General features: G+C 44.4%; 1 protein-coding gene, 1 long non-coding RNA gene and 1 pseudogene across 12 annotated transcripts; 1 reads left to right on the top strand and 2 right to left on the bottom strand.

Annotated features, from left to right (window-relative positions):
* Window positions 1–2,618: 2,618 nt before the first annotated feature.
* Window positions 2,619–20,563, top strand: LOC136461800 (phosphatidate cytidylyltransferase 1-like). Of its 10 annotated transcripts, none has more exons than XR_010760452.1 (13): window positions 2,652–3,075; window positions 4,968–5,068; window positions 5,221–5,474; window positions 5,600–5,751; window positions 8,643–8,784; window positions 9,445–9,601; window positions 10,549–10,596; window positions 10,681–10,767; window positions 12,069–12,197; window positions 12,278–12,334; window positions 12,829–12,912; window positions 13,030–13,305; window positions 20,295–20,563. XR_010760452.1 is itself a non-coding variant. In XM_066461114.1 (13 exons), the coding sequence occupies exons 3-13, from the start codon at window positions 4,991–4,993 to the stop codon at window positions 13,117–13,119; spliced, it is 1,278 nt and encodes a 425-aa protein (XP_066317211.1). In that variant the 5' UTR covers window positions 2,910–3,075; window positions 3,784–3,979; window positions 4,968–4,990; the 3' UTR covers window positions 13,120–13,310. The 10 variants fall into 10 exon arrangements, 7 of the variants coding, with proteins under 7 accessions (XP_066317210.1, XP_066317206.1, XP_066317209.1 ...); XM_066461114.1 differs by lacking the exon at window positions 20,295–20,563 and adding an exon at window positions 3,784–3,979 and having other exon boundaries at window positions 2,910–3,075; window positions 13,030–13,310; XM_066461108.1 differs by lacking the exon at window positions 20,295–20,563 and having other exon boundaries at window positions 13,030–13,310.
* On the bottom strand, window positions 13,220–23,390 carry LOC136461803 (uncharacterized). Of its 2 annotated transcripts, none has more exons than XR_010760455.1 (3): window positions 22,318–23,390; window positions 20,337–21,296; window positions 13,220–13,346 (listed from the first exon to the last, which is right to left on the bottom strand). It is a non-coding gene; the product is annotated as an uncharacterized lncRNA (long non-coding RNA). The 2 variants fall into 2 exon arrangements; XR_010760456.1 differs by lacking the exon at window positions 22,318–23,390 and adding an exon at window positions 21,395–21,756.
* Window positions 17,390–19,839, bottom strand: LOC136457783 (uncharacterized; annotated as a pseudogene).
* Window positions 23,391–23,797: the final 407 nt, after the last annotated feature.

Here is a 23,797-nt window from a genome sequence, read left to right as displayed (position 1 = left end):
TGGTGTCGGTAAGTACCTCACCGACAAAGTACACCGGTCAATGAACCTTCAGGGGGTGTCCCGGCTCCTCCCTTTCGACGACGAGGGCAGCGCTCACAATGTGGTTGTTTGCCACGATGTAAAGGAGGAGGGGTTCTCCTTGTTCAGGAGCGACAAGGATTAGGGCCGATGTTAGTGATGCTTTGAGGCTTTCCAAAGCCTGCTGTGCCTCCTCTGTCTAGATGAATGTGTTAGTCTTCTTAAGAAGTTTATTGAGAGGCATCCCTCGCTTGCCTAGTCGGGAAATGAACCAGCTCAGGGAGGCCAAACAGTCGGTGAGCCTCTGTACGCCCTTGATGTTGTGAATAGGGCCTATGTTGGAGATGACTGTGATTTTATTAGGGTTGGCTTCGATGCCGTGTTTGGACATGACGTATCTGAGCAGCTTCCCCTTTAGAACCCCAAAAACATATTTTCAGGATTCAATTTGATGATGACCTTCGGAGGTTCGCGAATGTTGTCGTCAAGTTTGCGATCAGGTCGCTAGCTTGAACTGTTTTGACCACTATGTCATCTACATAGACGGTGATTGTTGGTTTCGGCCGCTCAACTTGGTCAGGCTAGTCGGGCGGGTCGATTTGGTTAGCAAAGCACCACTGCATGCACCGTTGATAGGTGGCACTAGCGTTCTTTAGACCAAAAGGCATGATTATGTAACAGTACGAATCATATGGGGTGATGAATGAAGTCGTGACCTGGTCGGACTCTTTTATCGTGATCTGGTGGTAGCCAGAGTAGGCATCCAAAAAAGAGAGGATCTCACATCCTGAGGTGGAGTCGATTATCTGGTCTCTACATGGCAAAGGAAAATGATCCTTTTGGCATGCCTTGTTGAGGCCAGTATAATCAACACACATTCTTCATTTCTCGGTCTTTTTTTTTCACAAGAATATACGCCCCGCTTATACCCCAGGCACAAGCAGGACCAACCCACCACTCTCCTGTCAAGGGGTCTAGGTCTCCGTCCAAACTTGGACTCTAAGCCTCCACACATGAGTCCCAGACTCAGTGTGGTACTTAGACCTCCATCATCCCTGCCTCCAATCAGTCGGTCCGAAAAGAGCCAGAACCCATGACAAGAGAGCAACGAGCCTTCCCTGCTCCCATAAATAAGTATGTACTCAGGATAATAAGTCTATGACCTGACTAGAATCTAATGCAACAACCGGTTCTTAACCAACACAGATAGAAAAAATAGTGTAATCAAGCTATGTCCCGTTGGCCGCAAGACACAACCTCTTACACCCACCAATACCCATACCATATTTCTACCCGGTCTCTATTTTTTCTTTCACTATTTTATCATAAGAGTGATAATAATAATCATCTTTTACAAGTAACGATAGGTTATGCACTGGGGCTTGCCTTGAGCAGACAGAGTGTCAACAAAGTTAGTCGCTGGTAGCTCCAGGCCACTAAAATATTTTCCTACTCTTATTAATGATTTCCTATATACTACAACAAGGAGTACTTAGCTACCATAATTCTCAATATATTCTATGGTTACAAAAATTACATTGAGTACATAATAATATAATGAACCTACTGTAAAAATTTTATGGTCAAAGCTATTACCAATTTGCCCCAAAAATTTCTACAATTAATAACCTAAATAATACTAAGCTTTCCTAAATGAATTAATGGACCTAACATTCCCATAGATAAATGTAAACTAATTACACCAACAGATAGACCACATTTTTATGAACCTAACAAATTTTGTTTCACTATTTTTGGAGACCTATAGAATTTACTATAATTTTCCAAAGATCAGCATCAAAACTAAATTAAAAAAAACATTTTCTAATTTGGTGGAAAAATGAAAACCGATTCTCGCGTAGCCCAACTCTGCGGCCCACATGCGCGCAGCGCGCGCGCACGCGTGACCCACAGACGCGGCCCACGTGGGACACGACCCACTTGCGCAAACGACCCACGACGGGGGAGCCCGCGCGTGCTGGTACTTTTGCAAAAACGCCCTTACTCCATCCACTATTCACACGACCACTATACGGCCTATTCCTACCGTCAGTGCTTAAGCAAAATAGCCCTCGGCACAACCCATCTTTACAATGGCCGGTCCTCGGCCGTCCCCGCGCTCATCATAGAAGCGGATATTTCTAGTGCTCGTGGCTTTTAATGAAGGTCCTTGCATATTGTATTCATCTTTCCTCGTGGCTTGTAATCGAGGTCCTTGTATATTTTATTCATCTTTCTCATGCCATACTGGATTTCACTAGTGTCATGATTACATAGATATTTTGTGTTGCACGTGTTCAACCTCCCACATGACGATTGGGCTTACTAGATTCCATAGGTGTCATGATTATATGGATATGAGCCGGGAGTAGATATTTTGTCTTTTCTAGATATATCGTTTTTATTATGTACCTAGACACGGTGTATATCTAAGTGTATAATAAAAACTATATATATCTAGACAACTAAAACATTTTATAATTTACAATGGAGAAAATACATGATTAAGGATACTTATGTTGATCTTTCTTCTTTGCACAAGAACAAGGCAATTATGTTGATCCTTCTACTTTGCACAAGCACAAAGGCAATTCTGAAAGAGATGTAGAAAGCTGTTCGGTTCGTTGCTGCGTGTTCAACAAATTGCTAACATTGCATTTCTTTTTCAGTCATGATGAATCAGCGCAGGAGCTGAGGAGCCGGAAAGAAGCCGATCTATAGGAGCTGAGCACCTGAAAACGAAGGTGCGGAGGAGCCGTCGCCCTCTAGGGTGCCGTGTGATGTCTTCGTGGACAGGCGTCTTCCATCCGAGCCATGTATGCACGGGAGAGCTGGCGGAGTCTCTCTGCATCCAGCCATCCACAATAATTTTCTTCGTTTCGCCAGTCATCACCACTCTCCCTCCCTGCCGCTGTCTCGTCTCTCTCCACCCCCAGTTCTCCGCCGCGCGCCGACCCCCGCCCTCCTCTCTGCCGCGCGCTGACCCAGCCATCCTCTCCGCCGCGCGACACCCGCGAGGAGCCCCTCCCGGCGTCGGCGCCCGAGCCTCCAAAGCAGGTTTGACCTTTGACACCAGCCTCCCCTATTCTTTTTTTGCTAAAAAAAATCTGGTTAATCCATGTGGTGCAAATTTTTGCGACGGTGCAAATTGTGCTAGTACTACTGCAAAACAAGGCGAAGGGGATATGTGCATTTCAAAAGGGACCCATTCTGGGCATGGTCCCGACCATTAATTTAGGAGTGTTATGATCCGGTGACTAAAATTTAGAAGCTGTCATATGAGGATGTCGCATGTGATGTTTGGATACTAATAAAAAAAATAAATTATAGAATCTATCGGTACTCTACGAAATAAATTTATTAAGCCTAATTAACCTATCATTAGCCGTAGCACCACATTGTCAAATCACGAAGACTTAAAAGATTCGTCTCGTAAATTAGTCGTAAACTATATAATTAATTTCGTAATTAGTTTATATTTAATACTTCATATATATATGTCTATATATCTAATAAGACAATGACTAAAATTTAGAAGAGGAACCAAACACCTACTTATTAGAGCAAGTACTGGCCTGATGAGTTGTACTTACTTCGATCTCCTGCCGTCCACCCATTTTATTCCACGCCACGCCATTCTCCAACAGTCCAACTCCCCAAGCTTCTCTGTTTTTTGAACATCACAATCACATCAAGCGAGCGAGCGGGTTTAAAGGCACGCGAGCAGGAATTAAAGCGAGAAATTCCAATTCCAATTCCCTGCAGGGCGGCGACAAGCACCAGGTGCGGAACCCAGCACCACAGCTGTCTCGCATCGCAGGCTCTCCCTCCTCTCCGTCCTTCCCGAAGCACGCAGCGCGCTCTCTCTACAGAATCCCATTCCACACGCGCCGCCCCAGCCGCAGGCGAGGCTACGGCGGTGCTGCTGCGTGCTCACCCTCCCCTGCTCTGCGGCCTCGAGGTACCTCCGTCTCCCTCCCAGTGACGCTGCTTCTCTCGCTGTTGCGCCGGCAGGATTCCTGCGGTCGGTTTAGCGCCTCAGCCTGTGGCGTGCTTGCTCTGGATTGTCGGTGCCGCCAAGGTGGTTAGTTCACGGCGATGTTGTTTTGTTCCGCCGGCGGCGGCTTGTTGCTGTTGCTTTGGGGGGAATAGTCATCACGCGCTGCAGTTGTCAGCTGTCTCTACCCGTCGAATTATGTTAGTTGGAGGGTGCCTCGGACGGTTGTTAATTGAGGCGATTTGGGACCGCTATAGATGAGCGGTTGCGCGCCGCCATTAATAATCGCGAGAGAGATGTGCTTGTCTGTTGCGCCAATCACTAGCGCTGCGCTGTATCGGTGCGGGAACAAGGCAACGCCAGGGCCAGCCGTAGGACCAATAGACTTGAGTACTTGACAAAGCACTTCCCGTTCCACTGGAAGGAAGCAGCACGCATTTTTCTGGGTTGCTGGTGACTATACTGATGGCACTTTGCTGGTGAGGAACCCTAGATTGATTGGAGTTGGATGGATGATTGCTCGTTTTGTTTGTTCCTTTGCTGTCTTTTTTTTTAGACATTCCTTTGCTGTCCTTGAAATCCAAACATTCCTTCCTGGGATTGGTGCTCCAATTTGTCTAGTTTGCCTTTTGAAAACTAGACCAACCTAGGAGGAACTCAATGTCTGGGGTTCAGCTGAACCTGCTGTCTGCATGACCGGTGTTTGAGACCCCTTCGGATGAAAGTTTATTGTTACAGTGAGTTTTCCCTGCCCCGTGTTCAATCAGTGTGCCATCAAACTTTAGCAGAGCATTGATCAAGCATTCTGTACTAAGGAACTTTTTATAATCGATCTAATGTCCATCGATGTATCCGAATGTCTGTTGATTTATCCACTATTCCTATTTATATTCATCTTATAATCTATTCTGGTCTGACTGACTGTTCGCCTTTTCTTTTCTTTTCTCTGTAGAATTTAACTTTGGAGTACCAGTGATGCAAAGGGACACTAGCTCTAGCGATGCTTCTGCTTCTCATGCAGGGCGCGTAAGACGTCGCAGACATGCAACTGAGGTAAGTAATTTCTTATTACTTTTTGCTCTTTATTGCATTCTGTTTTCTCTCTAGATTTCAGCTAATACTTACATTGCAGCATGGTTCAAGCTAGAGCAGCAGCCTGTTTCAGGTGCTCTTTTTTGGTAACTAATCATGATCATTTTCTTCAGGCTACCACAGATGGGAATAGAGCTAATGGACAGCCGTTGCTTGTCAATGATCAGAACAAGTATAAATCAATGCTTATCCGTACATATTCTACAGTATGGATGATTGGAGGCTTTGCCTTTATTGTTTATATGGGTCATTTATATATCTGGGCCATGGTGGTTGTCATTCAAATATACATGGCAAGAGAGCTTTTCAACCTACTCAGAAAATCCAGTGAAGAGAAACAGCTGCCAGGGTTCAGGCTGCTGAATTGGTAAGCTATGGCTCATTATGATTCTACCAAGTTTAAACAGAAAATTTTCAATCTCGTAGCTGCTATGCCTTTCAACAGTATTTTTTCCTTGTGTTGTTTATATACAAGTTTTATTCCTACTGTAGGCACTTCTTTTTCACGGCAATGCTGTACACTTATGGGCGCTTTCTTAGTCGGCAGCTTGTGAATACAGTAACTTCAGATCACTTGCTTTATAAGGTCGTCAGTGGCCTAATAAAGTATCAGATGTTTATCTGTTATTTTCTTTATATTGCTGGTAGGCTCGATATCCCATGAAACATGCAATAATTTCCTCTTGTGAATATATTACATAAACTTCACTTTAAATTTAGAATGTTCAAAGTGACTCTATGTTTCTGTTATGATCTTGCGTTAAAAGTTTTTACACTCCCCCTTTCTAAAATGTAGGTTGTTTTAGTTTTCTCATAAGTAAAATCTCTCCAACTTTGACCAAGTTTATAGAAAAATACACCAACATCTACAAAATGAAATGAATTTCGTAAAATCTATCATGAATATTCTTGATAGTGCAATTATTTGGTATTTGCTGATGTTAGTATATTTTTCTACAAACTTGGTTAAAGTTAGAGAAGTTTGACTTATGATAAAACCCAAAAACCCTACATTTTGGAGTGGATGGAGTACAAAATAGATGATATTCTTCCCTATCCTATCAATAATTTATTAACATATTATAGTCTACTATTTTAGATTTTAGTTCAATGTTACTCTGCAAATTGTGCTAGTTATTGTCTGGTTAATAGTTGTCCGCTTGATTTAAGTGGGAGAATTCATGGTTGGATTTTCATATTGTTCTTAATATATCTTTTCTCAAACTATGCAAGAGAACTGTGTCATTTCATTAAGAAGAAGAGAGAAATACAAAGGAAAGAGACGAAGTGCCTTTTCCAGACCCCCAAAAGAAACACAAAAGCGCACCACACAAAACATTAAACGACCAACAACAGCCCCTCAGTTAAATAAGAGCTCTTGGAGCGCTGAAGCACCAGGAGAACACCATAGGCTGCTCTCATATCATACACAATAGCTTGCAGGACAACTTCAATTCTCAGCTTTGCTCCTTCAAAAACACAAGCATTCCATTATTCCAATGCTTCCAAAGTTCCCAAGCAACCAAGATAATTAGAAAATTAAGGCCTTTTCTCACTTCCTTAGGAACCCCTTTGCAGCAGTACATCACCAGCCAGAAAATCTAGTTGCATCTGGGCTTGGTGCAAGTCTGGCCATGCCGAGTTTATGAAGAATCATGGTCCAGACTTGCCATGAGCCCATGAGAAAACACAAGATATATGAACATGCTGGACCGTTTCATGGGCTTGTCACAAAACGGACATGCAGCAGGATGAGGAAGTCCGCGTTTGGCCAACTGGTCTGCATTGCAACATGGATTCCTACCCCCCAGCCTGCCTGAGTGCCAAGTTTTCAAAATACGACGCTATGGATCAAACTTGATGGATCGAAAGAAAAAAGCACCATAAGCAGACTTGCTTATATAAGCCCAGTCTGAGATAGGCGCCAAATGTGCTGATCAGGAATGTCATGTTGTAGGATTATATTGTCCACCAGATCCCACAAGTGACAAGTGTAAATAGTTGACTAGGACTTGCATCGTCAGTGCACCTTTTATTTCTCTTACCCAAGATCTATAATTGAGCGCTCGAGCTACAGTCCACTGTTTTAGCACTCTCTTCGGAATTAATTTGACCAGATTGGGTTCAACCTCTGCAGCAGTTCTGCCTTGCAGACACCGATCAGACAAAAATTGGTCGTCTCCCATTCCTAACAATAGTTTGCACTGCTACTTTAAAGAGAGCTCGGGCATTTCTAGGCACATTCACTGGCAGCCTGTCCCAGGGCCAGGAAGCATCAGATTTTTGCTGCCAAAGCCATCTAATGCGAAGTGCCCAGCCCAGGATTTCAAGATTATGTATGCCAAGACCTCCATACTGAAGCGGCTTTTGGACACGATCCCATGACACAAGACAATTACCTCCATTGACCTCCTGACCTTTCCAAAGAATCCCCTTATTCGCTTATCAATAGCCTTAATCACCCATTTTGGCAAATCCAAAGCAATCATCTGATACATAGGTATAGCAGTGAAAACCATCCTAACCGTAGTTAGGCGACCAGCTCTTGTCATAAGAGAGGCTTTCCAACCAGGAGACTATCTGCCACTTTATCAATCAAAGGGTGCAGCTCGGCTTTGGCGGGCTTTCTGATTGTAAGCGGAAGACCAAGATATGTGCAAGTGAAGTCCTTAATTGCACAGTCCATCGTCTCTTCAATGATTCTCAGATCATCCTCAGCACACTGAATGGTGATGACTGAACTCTTGGCCAGATTAGTCCAGTAACATGTCCAAACACTTCTGACAAAAGATGGCAGAGTTCAAGGTCATTTCTCGTAAGACAGAGAAACAACACAACATCATCAGCATAAAAGAGATCTTCAAAATTTTGCTTGCCGAATTGCCACTGGTTGCAACAGAATGATCCTAGTGGCATGAGAGATTAGAGAGTTCAGTGCTTCCATAATTAATAGGAAGCATGGGAGAAAGAGGATCTCCTTGCCGCAGCCCCTGCTGGTGAGTAATGCTCTTCCCTGGTTAACCATTCACAAGACCCTTGTGGAAGAAGTGGATAGCAGTTGGCAAATTAATTTTCACCATTTCCGACCAAAACCAAGTTGCAGCAGGACCTCAATGAGAAAAGACCACGACACTGAACCAAACGCCTTTGAGATGTCCAATTTAATTCACTTGGACCCTTGTCAGTAATGTTATTCTTCATATGAACATTAGCAAATGGACATGTTATGTTTGTTAGATTTGATTATTGGACATATCACCTTATTTCAGTTGTTCTGGATGGACACCGGGCATTTGAGTCTGCAAATGTCTGGCCAGTTTTTTCCTCATATATGCCTGCCAAAGTGACTAAGTGATCATACATCCCTGCCTGAGTTCCTAAGTGATTACTGTTACATACTAGTTATCTTTGAAGTATCTTCATTCCCTTGATTGCCTGTGTTGACAGTCATGCTTTAATAACAGATAACCTGCTTATCATGATTTTCTAGTTCGTATCTAGCAGAAAGTTAGTATTTATGGCTCCTTTGATCCAGGCTTTGTATGGTTTATTTTGACTCTGAAGAAAAAGGCATACAAGTATCAATTCAAACAGTATGCGTGGACGCACATGATACTTTTAACGGTTTTTGCACAGTCCGCTTTCACTGTGGCAAACATATTTGAAGGGATATTCTGGTAAGTGATTTGTTTCTTTATTAATAATAACCTGTTTAGAGTTTCAGATTTTTGGGATATATGGAGTGCCTAGCTATTTTTGTTCACAGACAATTAAGTTTTTATTTGGTATTTCCATCATCATCTGAAAGTTTCTGTCTTCTGGAAAAGGAATCTTGCAATTTTATCATTCATCTGCTCTAAACTTGCAGATTCATTAGTTTTTTCGACATAATAATTCTGGCTAGTTGTCCCTGAGGTAATAAGATGACTCATCTTGATTAATCACCGTTTAGTTTGACAATTAGATTAATTGTACTAGTCGCCTCTGAGTGCCTAATTGTGGTCCATGGACCGATAAGCCTGACTAATTGCGACTAATGGCTATTAGTCAGACAATAACACTTTAGGTGTTGCAGAATATCTATGGTGATAGTGTGCCTTGTCTGACTTCTGTGCCTTGATATTTCATTTTTGCACTTCACTTTTCATGGGAAGTATTGTTCTCTTTTATTTTTTGAATTTGAGTTGAACTTGAATTATTCTAAGTGACTATGTCAATGATGCATATCTCTAAATATATTTGCGGAAGACATTTGTCCTGATTGTTTAATTTACGCAAGTAGTTTGTATTATGATGCAGTTAATGAACTCCATGCATCTACAATGCTGTGTACTCAGGTTTCTTTTGCCTGCTTCACTTATTGTGATCAACGATATCTTTGCTTATTTATTCGGGTTCTTTCTTGGGAGAACACCACTAATCAAGTTGTCCCCAAAGAAAACCTGGGAAGGTTTTATTGGTGCATCAGTGACAACTATCATCTCTGCTTTTCTGGTGAGACTTTGTTAAATTCCCGATTTCCCATCAAGATAATTTTTATAGCAACGTTTGATTTTTTTTTTTTTGAAATGATGAAATTTTTTAATAGCCTTACCCCCTTGTTTTTATGCACATGTAATTGCACTTTGTCTTGAAGTATAGCCCTACCTATAGATGTGTCTAAATTAGAGGCTTTACTTCTATCTTCTAACACTAAATGTTGCCCTGGTCCTACTGTTGTGTTATAGTATTGTCCACTTATGGTTTCTTCTGTATGCATGTGTGGTCAATGAATGAGTTACAGGTTACTGAGCACTCATCTTTTCTCTTGTTAGTTATCAGTGACCAGCAAAATTCTGATCTCCCTTCTCATTGATCTCTCCCTCCCTCCCTCCCTCTCTCTCTCTCCCTCCCTCCCTCTCGCTCCCGCTCCCGCTCCCGCTCCCTCTCTCTCTCTCTCTCTCTAAAAAAAGGGCGTACCCAGTGCAGAGAGCTCCCTCTGCGACTCAATTTGCATTCATGCCTCCACATTTACCAAATCGCTAATGGTAGAAACATTGAAAGTCAGAGACACATGAACTATTGCAATCTGATAATGAAGCTGGTGACATTGCAATTAATCAAGACTTGCCTTAGATCCAAAGATGACCTGTGGAACAAACCAGCTTATGTTCAAAATTTCAAACCAATTAAGCTAGCCATGATTATTGCATCTAAAAGAGCACTGGCAGGTATGTCTATTCCTTAGTAACTCATTTTCTTTCATTATCAACCTTACAAGTTAAAAACATGTTGCAATGTGAGGATTTATTTGGCGACTCATGGTTTATGTTCTCCTGGGAATACAACTTTAACAGGTTGATTTTTGAATATAATCCACTATTAATTTCAGTCTGTAAAAATATTGCTATTTGTTTGTAGTTCAAATGATGTGTTGATCACTTTTCCTTTTTCTGTGGCAGTTAGCAAATGTAATGGGTCGTTCCCAATGGTTGACATGCCCAAGAAAGGTTACATAGATTTTCTTCAGAATATGATTGTTTTATAGTCAAGTTGCTGTCGTATTACTAAATTTGTCATGCAAATAATTTCAGGATCTGTCGACTGGGTGGCTTTATTGTGACCCTGGTCCAATGTTTAAGTCAGAGCATTACTCGTTGGAAGAATGGGTGCCACATTGGGTCAGTAATTATTTCTTTTTTTTTGCTGAATTCATTCATTTTAATATTGTTTCTTGTACTCTAAGGTGGCGTTTTTGCATTGTTCCAATCATAAAGGTTATCTCAAAATAATCGTAGTATGGTCTTTTGAACCTTATACTAGCTCGTATTGCACCTAGACATTTTGCATGGTCATTGATTGTAATCCCTAATCAATAAGTCATTCCAAAAGAAACAAAGTTTTCCTTCCAAGTGGAAGAGGTGGTTGTCCCTAAAAAGCACCAGATTATGTTTCTATTGAGTTGAAGGAATATAGAGGAGTACTAGTAAAGTTAGCGCACTGCTGCAGAAAAGGTTGGTTCTTAATGTATATTGAACTTGAAAAAAAAGGGATACAAGTACAAATTAACTGCAATCCTTTTTGATATAGCATATTGTAGAATAATACTAGTACATTTGTATTGACGAGAATATCAGTAGATACTTTGACAAATATAACAGATGCCAACTCCATGATATATGGCCACTAAGTATGATGATGTCATATTTATGAAGTCAAAACATACCCATGATTGATCATCGATCTCTTCTGTTAATTTTTTGGAGGGAAGGTAGAGGTTAACAGAAGGGTAGAAATTGATGAAGGGTTTGGACCCAAGCTAACATGAAAGGTCTCACAGATATTTTACTCTGTGAGAATGTCATTGATATGACCCCTCTTCTATTAATGTTGCTGTGTAGAACACAATAGTTTAAATAACTTGCAAATTGGATAAAAAATAGCGATCTTGTAAAATCGATGGAACACGTGATTGTAAGTTGTAAAATGCACAATGTGTGGTCGGTGGTGCCCCCCTGTTCCTTTGGCAAAGAAGTTGGGTTGGGGAGGAGGAATCCAGTCTGACAACGAAATAAGACAGTGAGCTGTATATGAATATGTGATGGGAGGCACACATGTTCTCAGGGTAGACAATGCTCTGTCTTCTTTTTTCTTCTGACTTCGTTATTTTCTGAAATCAATGATAAGATCAAGGCTAGTTCTTCGTGATAAATCAATGGAGAAGTTACTTTGATATGCCTGCACAACAGTAAAACAATCATAACCAAGCCCCTAGCTTGTGCTTAATAAGGAACTGAGACTAACTCAGTTGGTGGGAGGTGTAGCCTTGTAGGTGTACAATTGTACATACTCACTAACCAGGTTTGACTCCTTCAAACTTGAACTCAGGCGCTTATTTCTTCTTATATGCAATGCCGTCTAGTTCCTCTTGGTTGGTCGAGGTCACTCTGTTTGATTAGATGCGTCTCTTAAGTCTTAACAGTTCCCATGGAAAGAACTAGCCATTATGCCTGTGCAGTGGCATGCTTTAGCCCTGGGTTTGTTTGCATCAATAATAGCACCATTTGGAGGATTTTTTGCGAGTGGCTTCAAGAGGGCTTTCAAAATAAAGGTATATACCACTTCATTGTTTGCATCAATAACATTGTTTTACTCCAATTGATATATCTTTTTTATTTTACAAAATTGTAGGATTTTGGTGACAGCATACCTGGGCATGGTGGAATTACTGACAGAATGGATTGTCAAGTAAGTATCTCAAGAAACGTTCTAGCTATAGGGAAATGTTACTGGCCCATGGTTATGCAAGCTTTTAGCTTTCCCATTCTATCGATATAAGGTAAGATGAGGCCTTTGTGCTGTGGCTAATCTGAACCATCAGCTACAGAACAATCATTTGAACCAAATGTCTAGCGATAATGGCAGGAGTAGCAACCTCATTTTAGGTCTGCCATTCCTCCATTTAGCAAGATTTTATGTTTTCATTTTGTCTGGGCCTGATGTGTCAGGTGTTTCTAAGGGCAATGTTGACCCATAAACCTAGTAAAATTCTGTGGAGAAAGGAGTAATGGTGGGGAAGCCATTTTTTTTAAAAGGCTCGCTCGATTGTATTTGTATTTCTCCTGTGCAAACGTGTGTGTTACCTCTTGTTGAGTATAAATGTGTTTGACTGGAAAAAATGCTTTAATACCAGTCTGTAGACTACACAGCTTAACATAAATTTCTGCTTGCTTTTCCCCCAGATGGTTATGGCAGTGTTTGCATACATATACCACCAATCATTCATTGCACCTCAGAACTTCTCTGTTGAGATAATCTTGGATCAGGTCAGGATCATTATACCTTAATGTTTTATTCTCATTATCTTGAGAGTGATTTTTCCTTTCTTCAAGCAATTTATCTTGCGTGATTCTAACAAATGTCTACCTTTTTTTTTCATTCAGATTATAAGAAACCTAGCCTATGAGGAGCAAAAATACCTGTACGAGCGACTTGGGGAGATCTTCCACGAGAGGCAATTGACGCAAAGCTGACAGTTAGCGTGCTTATGAAATGCATGATATGTTGTGTATTTAAGCCTTCGGGTAATTCTGTAGCACTAGTTCGTGTATAGCATCATGGCATATTGGCATGACTGTACCGTGATACAGCGGATTCCTTGTCCAAACCACTGTATAGAATGGTAGAATGGAGAGAATGCATGAGTTGTAGCCTTTTAGGTGTTTATTCGCTCTCCACTGACCACTGGTGCTGCCTTGGTCTTCGGCTGTTATCTGTTAATTTCTGTGGATCGACTAGGGTAGATCTAGACGGATGTACTGTTGAACATGATGAACTAGAACAGGCAGAGAGTGGGAGAAAGGAGAGGAGAGTGAGGAGTTCACATACCATCGGATCCTGTGGAGTTGGAGCTCGATCCGGACATCGCTGGTTTGTTGATGGAGGCAGCACACGGGCAGCAGCGGTCGGTGAGGAGAGGCGACGCAGTGGAGACGGTGATGCAGTGCAGTGGCGACGGCGAAGTCAGTGGAGCTTCCCGTCGCTGGCTGCGTGCCCTCTCAGATCGGTCTAGGGTTTGTCGGTGGGGTTTGCAGCTTACGGTGAACCTCGTACCTTGAGCCGTCGGCCCCCCACCTCTTTATATAGCGCAGTGCGATGGGGGTCCACCAACCATGTAGGGTTGGGCGCTCCCGATCAGGGCGCGTGACCAAGGCCCAATAGGTCGTTGGGCTTATTGGTTGGGAGATCAATCTAACATTCTCCCCCTTGATCTCACTATTACTTTCATCTTTAAACTTTAAACTTCAATCCTTTTATTCTTACTCATTTCTTCACAGATGATGCATAGAGCATGTTTTATCGTCACGGTCAATCGCCGATAGATTTAACAGCTACAATGCACGTCTCTGATCTGAAATAGTTACTTTAACTTTTGGGCCCTTTATAGTCCAGGAATCATAGGCTTTCTCTTAAACCCATGCCGGCTACATGTTCTCTGAACATGTTGGGTGGTAAGCCTTTTGTAAGCGGATCCACGAGCATCTTTTCGGTACTTATATGCTCAAGACTTATCATTTGATTCCGGACTTTATCCTTCACAACATAATACTTTATGTCAATGTGTTTGGCAGCACCACTTGACCTATTGTTGTGAGCATACTGTACTGCTGGATTATTATCGCAGTATAACTTCAGTGGTCTATTGATGTCGTCAACCACCTTCAAACCGGGTATGAACTTCTTTAACCAGTTCACCTGCCCCGTTGCCTCATAACACGCTACAAACTCGGCATACATTGTGAATGATGTAGTGACGGTTTGCTTTGAGCTTTTCTATGAAATAGCTCCCCCTACGAGAGTGAACACATATCCAGACGTGGATTTTCTATTATCTCCCGCATAATCAGAATCTGAATATCCCACTATATGGAGTGAATCAGATCTTCTATACGTCATCATGAGGTCTTTCGTTCCTTGCAAATAACGCAAGACTTTCTTTATCAATTTTCAGTGTTCTATTCTAGGATTGCTCTGGAATCTGCCAAGTAACCCGGTAACAAATGCCAAGTCAGGGCGCGTACACACTTGAGCATATTGCAAGCTTCCGACAGCTGAAGCATATGGAAACACTTACATTTGATCGATCTCATATTGGTTCCTGGGGCATTAAAAATCCCCATATCTGTCGCCCTTGACTATAGGAGCAGGTAAGGGACTATATTTGTGCATACTGAATTTCTTTAAGACTTTTTCTATGTATGCCTTTTGTGACAGTCCTAATACCCCTTTACTTCTATCTCGGTGAATCTCGATCCCTAGAACGAACGAAGCTTCACCAAGATCTTTCATATCAAATTTTGAGGACAAAAACTTCTTTGTTTCTAGTAGTAGACTGACATCACTACTAGCAAGTAAGATATCATCCACATACAGGACAAGGAAGATAAACTTTCCATTCTTAAACTTTGCGTAGACACAATTGTCCTCAACATTATCTTTAAACCTAAAATTCTTTATTGTCTGATCAAACTTCAAGTACCACTGTCTTGAAGCTTGTTTTAATCCATAAATGGATTTCTTTAGGCGGCATCCCAAACATTCTTTTCCTTCTATGATAAAACCTTTCGGTTGTGCCATGTAAACATTTTCTTCTAAGTCTCCGTTGAGAAATGCCGTCTTTACATCCATCTGATGTAATTCTAAATCGTAATGTGCTACTAATGCCATTATGATTCTAAAGGAATCCTTACATGAGACTGGAGAAAAGATCTCATTGTAATCAATCCCTTCTCTTTGTGTAAAGCCTTTTGCCACAAGTCGGGCTTTATATCTCTCTATATTCCCTTGAGAGTCAAGTTTTGTTTTGTAGACCCATTTACAGCCTACTGTTTTAGCTCCTTTAGGAATTATCTCCAAATCCCAAACTTTATTCGCACTCATTGATCTCATTTCATCTTCCATGGCCTCAAGCCACTTTGATGAATGATCACTTTTCATGGCTTCTTCAAATGAGGTGGGATCATCCTCCATTTAAAATTCTTCAGTGTTGTACATTTCATAATCAGTAGGAATAGCCGATTTTCTAACTCTTTGAGACCTTCTAGGGGCCTCCTCATTTGGCATATTTTCTGTTTGAGGCTGTTGTTGCTCCCTCTCATGTGTGGTAATAGGTTCTATAGGATCCTGAGGAACAGGTTCCTCATTATCATTCATTGTTGCCACAGGCGGGATAACAACAGGTGCTGGCACCACAGTGTCTTGTACTGTTGGTGCAGCAACAGCAGGTAGTGAGAAAAATGGCTCATGAATGATCGGAGTGGGTGCATACACCTGCTTCTCTTCAAGGTCAATTTCTTGAGCTACCATGCTCCCCCTAATCATTTCATCCTCTAGGAAGACAGCGTGTCTCGTTTCCACAAATTTTGTATGTCTGTTAGGACAGTAGAAACGAAAACCTTTTAACATTTCTGGGTAGCCAATGAAATGGCAACTCACTATTTTAGGATCTAGCTTCCCAATGTTTGGGTTAAAAACTTTAGCCTCAGCAGGGCTCCCCCACACACGCAAGTGGTTAAGTGAGGGTATTCTTCCTGTCCACAACTCATACGGTGTTTTGGGCATCGACTTACTTGGTACTCTATTGAGAATATGAATGGCAGTTTTTAACGCCTCCATCCATAGACTCATCGGTAAAGTGGAGTAACTTATCATACTACGCACCATATCCATCAGGGTACGGTTACGCCTTTCAGCTACTCCATTCTGCTGAGGTTCGCCCGGTGTTGAATACTGGGCGACTATACCATTCTCCTGTAAGAACTTTGCAAAAGGTCCAGGAACTTGTCCATATGGGGTATGCCGACCGTAGTACTCTCCCCTACGGTCAGACCTGACTATCTTAATCTTTAAATCATGCTGATTTTCAACTTCCGCTTTAAATATTTTGAATTTATCCAACGCTTCTGTTCTTTCTTTAATTGGATAAATGTAGCCAAAACGAGAGTAATCATCTGTGAATGTTATGAATGAATCATAACCATCCACACTTTTCATAGGAAAAGGACCACATATGTCTGTGTGAATAATCTGTAGAATTCCAGCGCTTTGTTTGGCATCTTTCTTAATTTTCTTTACATACTTTCCTTTTATGCAATCTCTACATTGTTCTAAATCTGAGAGCTCTAATGGAGGAAGAATATCATTCTTAACTAGTCTTTCTATTCTCCCTCTCGAAATATGGCCTAAACGACAGTGCCATAATTTCGACAACGTATCGTGAGCTCTCTTTCGTTTTCTGTTTGCATTGTTCGATGAGGATACATTCTCATTCACATCACATACGGAATTCATATTTTCACGAAGTGATAATAAATAAAGCTCATCTTGTCGGAAGGCAAGACCAACACATTTATTATTAAACAATATCTAACATTTGCCATTTCCAAAATGGCAATCATAACCATCATGGTTCAACTTTGATACACTAATCAAGTTTCTTTGCAAAGAAGGTACATAAAGAACATCTCTAAGAAAAAGTATGAAGCCATCAGCAAGCTCTAGAGGAAGATCTCCAACAGCCTCAACATCTGCTTGTACTCCATTTGCGACTTTAATGAAACTTTCGCTTCTTTGCAAAGTTCTCATCGAACGGAATCCCTGTAATGAATTAGCAACATGAATAGTTGCACCTGAATCAATCCACCAAGTAGATTTTGAAAACTTTACATACAAGGATTCATTTACGAACGTAATAATGTTCTCACCTTTATTTTTCATTATCATCTTTAGGAAATCAGGACAATTCTTCTTATAATGTCCCGTCTTCTTACAGTAGAGACACTGATCTTTATCCACTGGGAATTGCTTGTTCTGCGACTGTTGCATGGGACCCTTTCCAGATGACTTGGAGGAAGAACTGTTATTATAGTTCTTTTTCTTATCTTTTAGGTAGTTGACAGTACCACCTTGTGAAACTTTTATTCTTTCCTCCTCCTGCACACACATGGCTATGAGCTTTTCTAAATCCCATTTTTCAGGCTGTATGTTGTAATTAACAACAAAGGTGTCAAATTCTTTGGGCAAAGAAGCAAAAATCAAATGAATAAGAAACTCATCCTTGAGTGCCAAATCCATTGGTTTGAGCTTAGATGCCAGATTGCTCATTCTCAGTATGTGCTCTCTAATGCCACTGCCGCCACCAGAGTACATTTCTGTTACCAGCTGCTTGATTAGCTGGGTTGCATATGTCTTTGAAGAACCAGTGAACCGACTCTTTATTCTTTCTAGGTAATATGTGACCGTGTCACAGTCTGGAATTGAGCCCACAATAGCAGGCTCAATCGTGTTCTTTATCACTGCCAAACACTTCTTGTTGGCAGTGACTCATTTCCTATGCTCAAGGTCATAGGACATCTTTACGGGAGCAAAATCTCGCTCTCTGTTCTACCATGCAGCATCAGTCCCATCTGTCTCCCTCACCGGTGCCACAGGTTCTTTGGGACACGGTGTGGTGACTACCCAGTCCACCTCAGCGAGGATGAAAGCCAGGTCTATCTTTTTCTTCCACTCAATATAGTTATCCCCTTTGAGAGTTGGGATATCTTTGATATAAGCCATCAAGGAGTATCCTCCTGAAAACACAATTTCTCTTTAAAGTGAGAACATAATATATATAAAATAAAACAACAATAATTTACATGCCTTAGTTTCAACGTTGGTCAAAATTAAAACATACAATTGTTTTATACATTAAATCCACATCACCGTTGGGCAGAAATAGAAATAATGCATAACAAAAAACCATAATTACATCAACATTATAATATTGCTATTAATCAACGTTGGTCAAAATAATAACAACATTATAATCAATTCATATTCATTTCTTGGGTCTTAAAATCAAATTCTCCTATTGGTTCGAATTTAATTAAAAGTCCATAACAACTTTAAATACGCAGCGGAAACTTTAAATAAAATTCTCATGATAATATTTTCCAGAAGCAACTTTACTATTTACTGAACAAAAATATCATTGGATAAATTTTGTATAGAAATTAACATCAAAACTTAGTTCAAATCATTCGAATATGCATCAAAATTTGCTTCTGGAAAATAAAATTGATTTTTTCGCTTTGTTCAGCGGCGGCCCAGTGAAATGCGGCCCATGGCCTGCTTCACGCGCGCGCGCCAGCGCTCCCGGCCCAGCTGATTTCCCGCGGCCCAGTAGAGCCCACGGCCGGCTCGCGCGGACGCGCGCGATGCCTCCTCCGCGCCCAGGCCGCAACCTGGGCCTGGGCCGCGAGTTCCTTTCCCCACCTGGGCTGAATGTGGCCCGATGCGCTGGTGGCCGTTGATCTCCAATCGACGGTTCTCCTCGCTTTTCGGCCGGATAAAAACTCGCCCCGGCCGCACCCCTCCAGAAACCCTAGGTTCATTCTCTCCCTCCCCTTCTCTCTCATTGCGCAGCGCAGCTCGGAGAGACCCGCAGCAGCAGCCGTCCTCAGTGTCCGAGGGAGAAGAAGAGTGGCTCCGTCCAGCGCGCTCTCACCGGCGTGCGTGCTCGCCCGAGGCTGAGCACGCCGCCGTCGAGGGGCCGCATGGTGGTGCCCTGTTGCCGTGACCGCGCGTGCGAGGTGCAGTGCGGATCTCGGCTCTGTCCCGCGCGCCGTTCGGGAGCGACGCCGCGGTCTCCTTTCCGCGCGGTGGCGATACCGCCGGCGGTGGGTAAAAGCCCAGGTAGGCTTCCTTTTTAGGGTTAGGGTTTGCTTCTATTGAATCCGAATCGAGTTCGAATTCACTTTTCTTTTCATTCATTTTTCGTTGCTTTTGATTCGGAAAACCGATATCTACACCCTAGGCTGACTAACTGCTAAGGTTAGGGTTTCTTTTTTTTTTGTTGAAACCATGTCCACTTTTCCCGTACCCGATCTGATTTAGGGTTAGGGTTCGATGTTGAGACCATGTCTCAATCTGTTCGCACTTTTCCCGTACCTGATTGAGGGTTAGGGTTCGATTTCTTTCTTTCCCCGATCCAGATCTACCGCTAGAAAGGCTCTGGTACCATTGTTAATTTCTGTGGATCGACTAGGGTAGATCTAGGCGGATGTACTGTTGAACATGATGAACTAGAATAGGCAGAGAGTGGGAGAAAGGAGAGGAGAGTGAGGAGTTCACAGACCATCGGATCCCGTGGAGTTGGAGCTCGATCCGGCCATTGCTGGTTCGTTGATGGAGGCAACACACGGGCAGCGGCGGTCGGTGAGGAGAGGCGACACAGTGGAGACGGTGATGCAGTGCAGTGGCGACGGCGAAGTCAGTGGAGCTTCCCGTCGCTGGCTGCGCGCCCTCTCAGATCGGTCTAGGGTTTGTCGGTGGGGTTTGCAGCTCACGGTGAACCTCGTACCTCGAGCCGCCGGCCCCCCACCTCTTTATATAGCGCAGTGCGACGGGGGTCCACCAACCATGTAGGGTTGGGCGCCCCCGATTAGGGCGCGTGACCAAGGCCCAATAGACCGTTGGGCTTATTGGTTGGGAGATCAATCTAACATTATCCACCCCGGTGCTAGTTCACTTCCCTTTCATCGTTTCTGCACTCCTTGTGAAAGGGGACCTGGAAAGTTCAATTCTTTTCTTATCACTTTGTGGTGCTGGCCTCGACTCAGATAAAATATTCGAGGATTCACCGGGCATTGTAGAATGGAGAGAATAGGTGCTTTATTCGCTCTCCACTGACCACTGGTGCTGCCTTGGCCTTCGGCTGTTATCCACATGCCCGGTGCTAGTTCACTTCCCTTTCATCGTTTCTACACTCTTTGTGAAAGGGGACCTGGAAGGTTCAATTCTTTTCTTATCACTATGTGGTGCTGGCCTCGACTCAGATCAAATATTCGAGGATTCACAGAATAATTGAATCAGGGCGAATTCTTGTTCTTTTGTCTTTTCACAGCCATCAGGGTCTTCGCTGCATATTTATCATCATGGTTCCAATGGACTATAAGTAGCCGGCTGATGTCAGCTTCTGTCCGACATGGAGGAGAGGATGATGAAAGGAACGACGCTAGTGTGGGTTCAGGAGCCCATCTCGGACTCTCACCTTATTGACTCACGGTCTATGCTTTTCCATATTTTTGTAGATGATGAGTGATTTACGCTTTCTTTTATATATAAACGTACGCGTTATCTGCTATTTTACTACATCTGTTAGAAAAAATACTGCTGCTTATGCTACGAGTTAACGCATGTACATGAAAATGGAGTTAGCATCCTCACTAGCCTTGAGTTGTGGCTCTGCCCCTTCACGACTTAACTACGTACGTCGCTGCCTCGCTCCGTGATTCGTACTCCTCAAACCTCCCCACGCCCCATCTCTCTGTGCGCGTGTGCGTGTGTGACGTAAAGAACACACGTGAGACTTTGCTGGATCAAATAAGTTAAAGCGGCAGGAGTTTATTATTCAAACACACTGGTCCAAGCTACTATATATATCTAGTACGCTGTTCGGACTAGAAGTTGAAAAATAAGGATTATAAGACAAATGAACAGGACCCATAACAGCCTGCACTAGGATCGTCACCATGACTTGCCGTGCCCCCAAGTACCCAGGCGCACCACGGGCGGACGGACCCGCCGCCGCCGGGCGGGTTACCACCTCCTTCAGGAAATCAGAAAACGAAACACACTCCCTGCCTCCTAAATGATCACCTCTGTCTTGCTGCAAAACAAATTAAAGTGGTTGTAGCTGTGTAAGTGTACTGAACGAGCTAGCTAGCAGAAAGTGTTCTTATACATAAATAGAACATTATATATTACCAAATCAACCAACATAGATCGTTATATGCACCGAACGAAGCAAACGAAAAGGATTAGCACCCAACCAAAGATCTTGATTTGTCCTCATGCAGTCATGCATGGACAGCAGCACGTGGGGTCGTCCATGCATTCCCGGCCGGCCGCCAGAAAGCTACGGTTACGGGGTGGACGACGGCGGCCGGCGGGCCGAGATCTAACCATCGCTACCACTACGTACACTGTTCATCTTCCTCGATGAGACATGCCAGCCCGCCATCGCCTCCGGCCTCTACCGTCGCCCCCGGCCCGCGTCTCACCCGCCGCCAGCCACCCACCCCGCCGTTCCATCCCCACCCACTTCTACATCCAATTGGAGAAGGAAATCTTACCACTTTCGCCTCCACCACTGGGGCCTTCCCTTTCTAAGCCCGTCAGCTATATATAGACGGCTCCTCCGAAAATTCTAACCGCCGCCGCCGCCAGCGCCCCCGCCCCCGCTGCCTCCTCCTCCACCGCCCCGGCCCGCGGCGAGCTCGCCGCCAGCCGTCCCGCCCCCTCCCCTTCGGATTCGCCGCCGTCGTCGCGCGTGCTTCGTCGCTACGCGCCGAATTTTGGGCGGACGCATGGGCACAGACCAGAGATCAAGAGATCCGTGTCTTGCTCGTGCGCGCATGTTCCCTCGTCCCCTCTCGTCCCGTCGTCCGTGATGCATGAGCGATGACGATGGCAGTGCACTTATTCCACCATGGTGCCTACTGGGTGAAGCTAGCTAGCGGCCGGACGCCCGGCCCTACCATTTTGAGCCGCCGGACGCCCGGACCTTCTACCTACGCCGTGCAGCAGCCACCCTACTACTCCGATGCGTGAAGAAGCTAGATCAGAACGAACACCCAAAAGAAATTAAATTATACTAGTAGGAATCGAAGTGGTAGATGGATATGTACCTCGCGAACTCGAACTAGAGCATAGCATCAAAGATGCTCATGGCTATCCGTGGATCGAAGCCGCAGAGGCCGATGGCAACCAAGAGATTCACGACGGCAAAGCCGGTGGCACGGCGCCGGTGAACGTCGGCGCCCACCCACGTGGACGCAAACATGGCGCCCACGCCACCAAAGAAGCAAGCTGCCATGAGGAGCGGCCTCAGCAACAACCAGACGCGGCCGCCGTCCACCGGCAGGGCGGCGCCCGCGCTTAGGACCGTCGCACATGTTGCCCAGCCAACTGTGGCGAGCGCCCGCGGTGGGTGCTCGACAACCGCCCGCATGAGCCGAGCGACCGCCCGCATGTGCCCAGCCAGTACGTCGTCGTTCCCTGGGAGCATCGCCATAGCAGCGTGGGGCTAGCGCGCACACTGTCGAGATACATCTCACCAACCAAACAGACGTATATCTAGCCGACACGCGTCACTGCTAGTAGTGCGTGCTTTCGTGGAGCATCCGCTCTTTCGTAGCGCGCACTACTAAGTGCGTCACTGCAAAGTACTGCTAAACAGACGTATATTTAGTCGACACGTGTTACCGCCAGTAGTGCTGACGCGTGTCGGCACTACTAGCAATGACGCGTGTCGGCTAGACATACGTCTGTTTGATTGGTGAGATGTATCTCGAGTGTGTGCGCACTAGCCGCACGCTGCCATGGCGATGCTCCCGGGGAACGACGACGTACTGGCTGGGCACATGCGGGCGGTCGCTCGGCTCATGCGGGCGGTTGTCGAGCACCCACCGCTGGCGCTCGCCACCGTTGGCTGGGCAACATGTGCGACGGTCCTAAGCGCGGGCGCCGCCCTGCCGGTGGACGGCGGCCGCGTCTGGTTGTTGCTGAGGCCGCTCCTCATGGCAGCTTGCTTCTTTGGTGGCGTGGGCGCCATGTTTGCGTCCACGTGGGTGGGCGCTGACGTTCACCGGCGCCGTGCCACCGGCTTTGCCGTCGTGAATCTCTTGGTTGCCATCGGCCTCTGCGGCTTCGATCCACGGATAGCCATGAGCATCTTTGATGCTATGCTCTAGTTCGAGTTCGCGAGGTACATATCCATCTACCACTTCGATTCCTACTAGTATAATTTAATTTCTTTTGGGTGTTCGTTCTGATCTAGCTTCTTCACGCATCGGAGTAGTAGGGTGGCTGCTGCACGGCGTAGGTAGAAGGTCCGGGCGTCCGGCGGCTCAAAATGGTAGGGCCGGGCGTCCGGCCGCTAGCTAGCTTCACCCAGTAGGCACCATGGTGGAATAAGTGCACTGCCATCGTCATCGCTCATGCATCACGGACGACGGGACGAGAGGGGACGAGGGAACATGCGCGCACGAGCAAGACACGGATCTCTTGATCTCTGGTCTGTGCCCATGCGTCCGCCCAAAATTCGGCGCGTAGCGACGAAGCACGCGCGACGACGGCGGCGAATCCGAAGGGGAGGGGGCGGGACGG

The sequence above is a fragment of the Miscanthus floridulus genome, chromosome 6 (genome assembly GCF_019320115.1).
Source record: "Miscanthus floridulus cultivar M001 chromosome 6, ASM1932011v1, whole genome shotgun sequence".
Lineage (NCBI taxonomy): Eukaryota > Viridiplantae > Streptophyta > Magnoliopsida > Poales > Poaceae > Miscanthus > Miscanthus floridulus.
The sequence above is the reverse complement of the archived record's forward strand: the minus strand, read 5'-3'. Positions and strand labels throughout refer to the sequence as shown.

Excerpts from the sequence above, each read along its gene's own strand:
- LOC136461800 (XM_066461108.1), top strand. The coding sequence starts at position 2,799 with ATGTCTTCGTGGACAGGCGTCTTCCATCCGAGCCATGTATGCACGGGA. Across the intron at positions 8,785-9,444 it reads ATATTTGAAGGGATATTCTG|GTTTCTTTTGCCTGCTTCAC; the intron begins GTAAGTGATTTG and ends CTGTGTACTCAG. Across the intron at positions 12,198-12,277 it reads AGAGGGCTTTCAAAATAAAG|GATTTTGGTGACAGCATACC; the intron begins GTATATACCACT and ends ACAAAATTGTAG.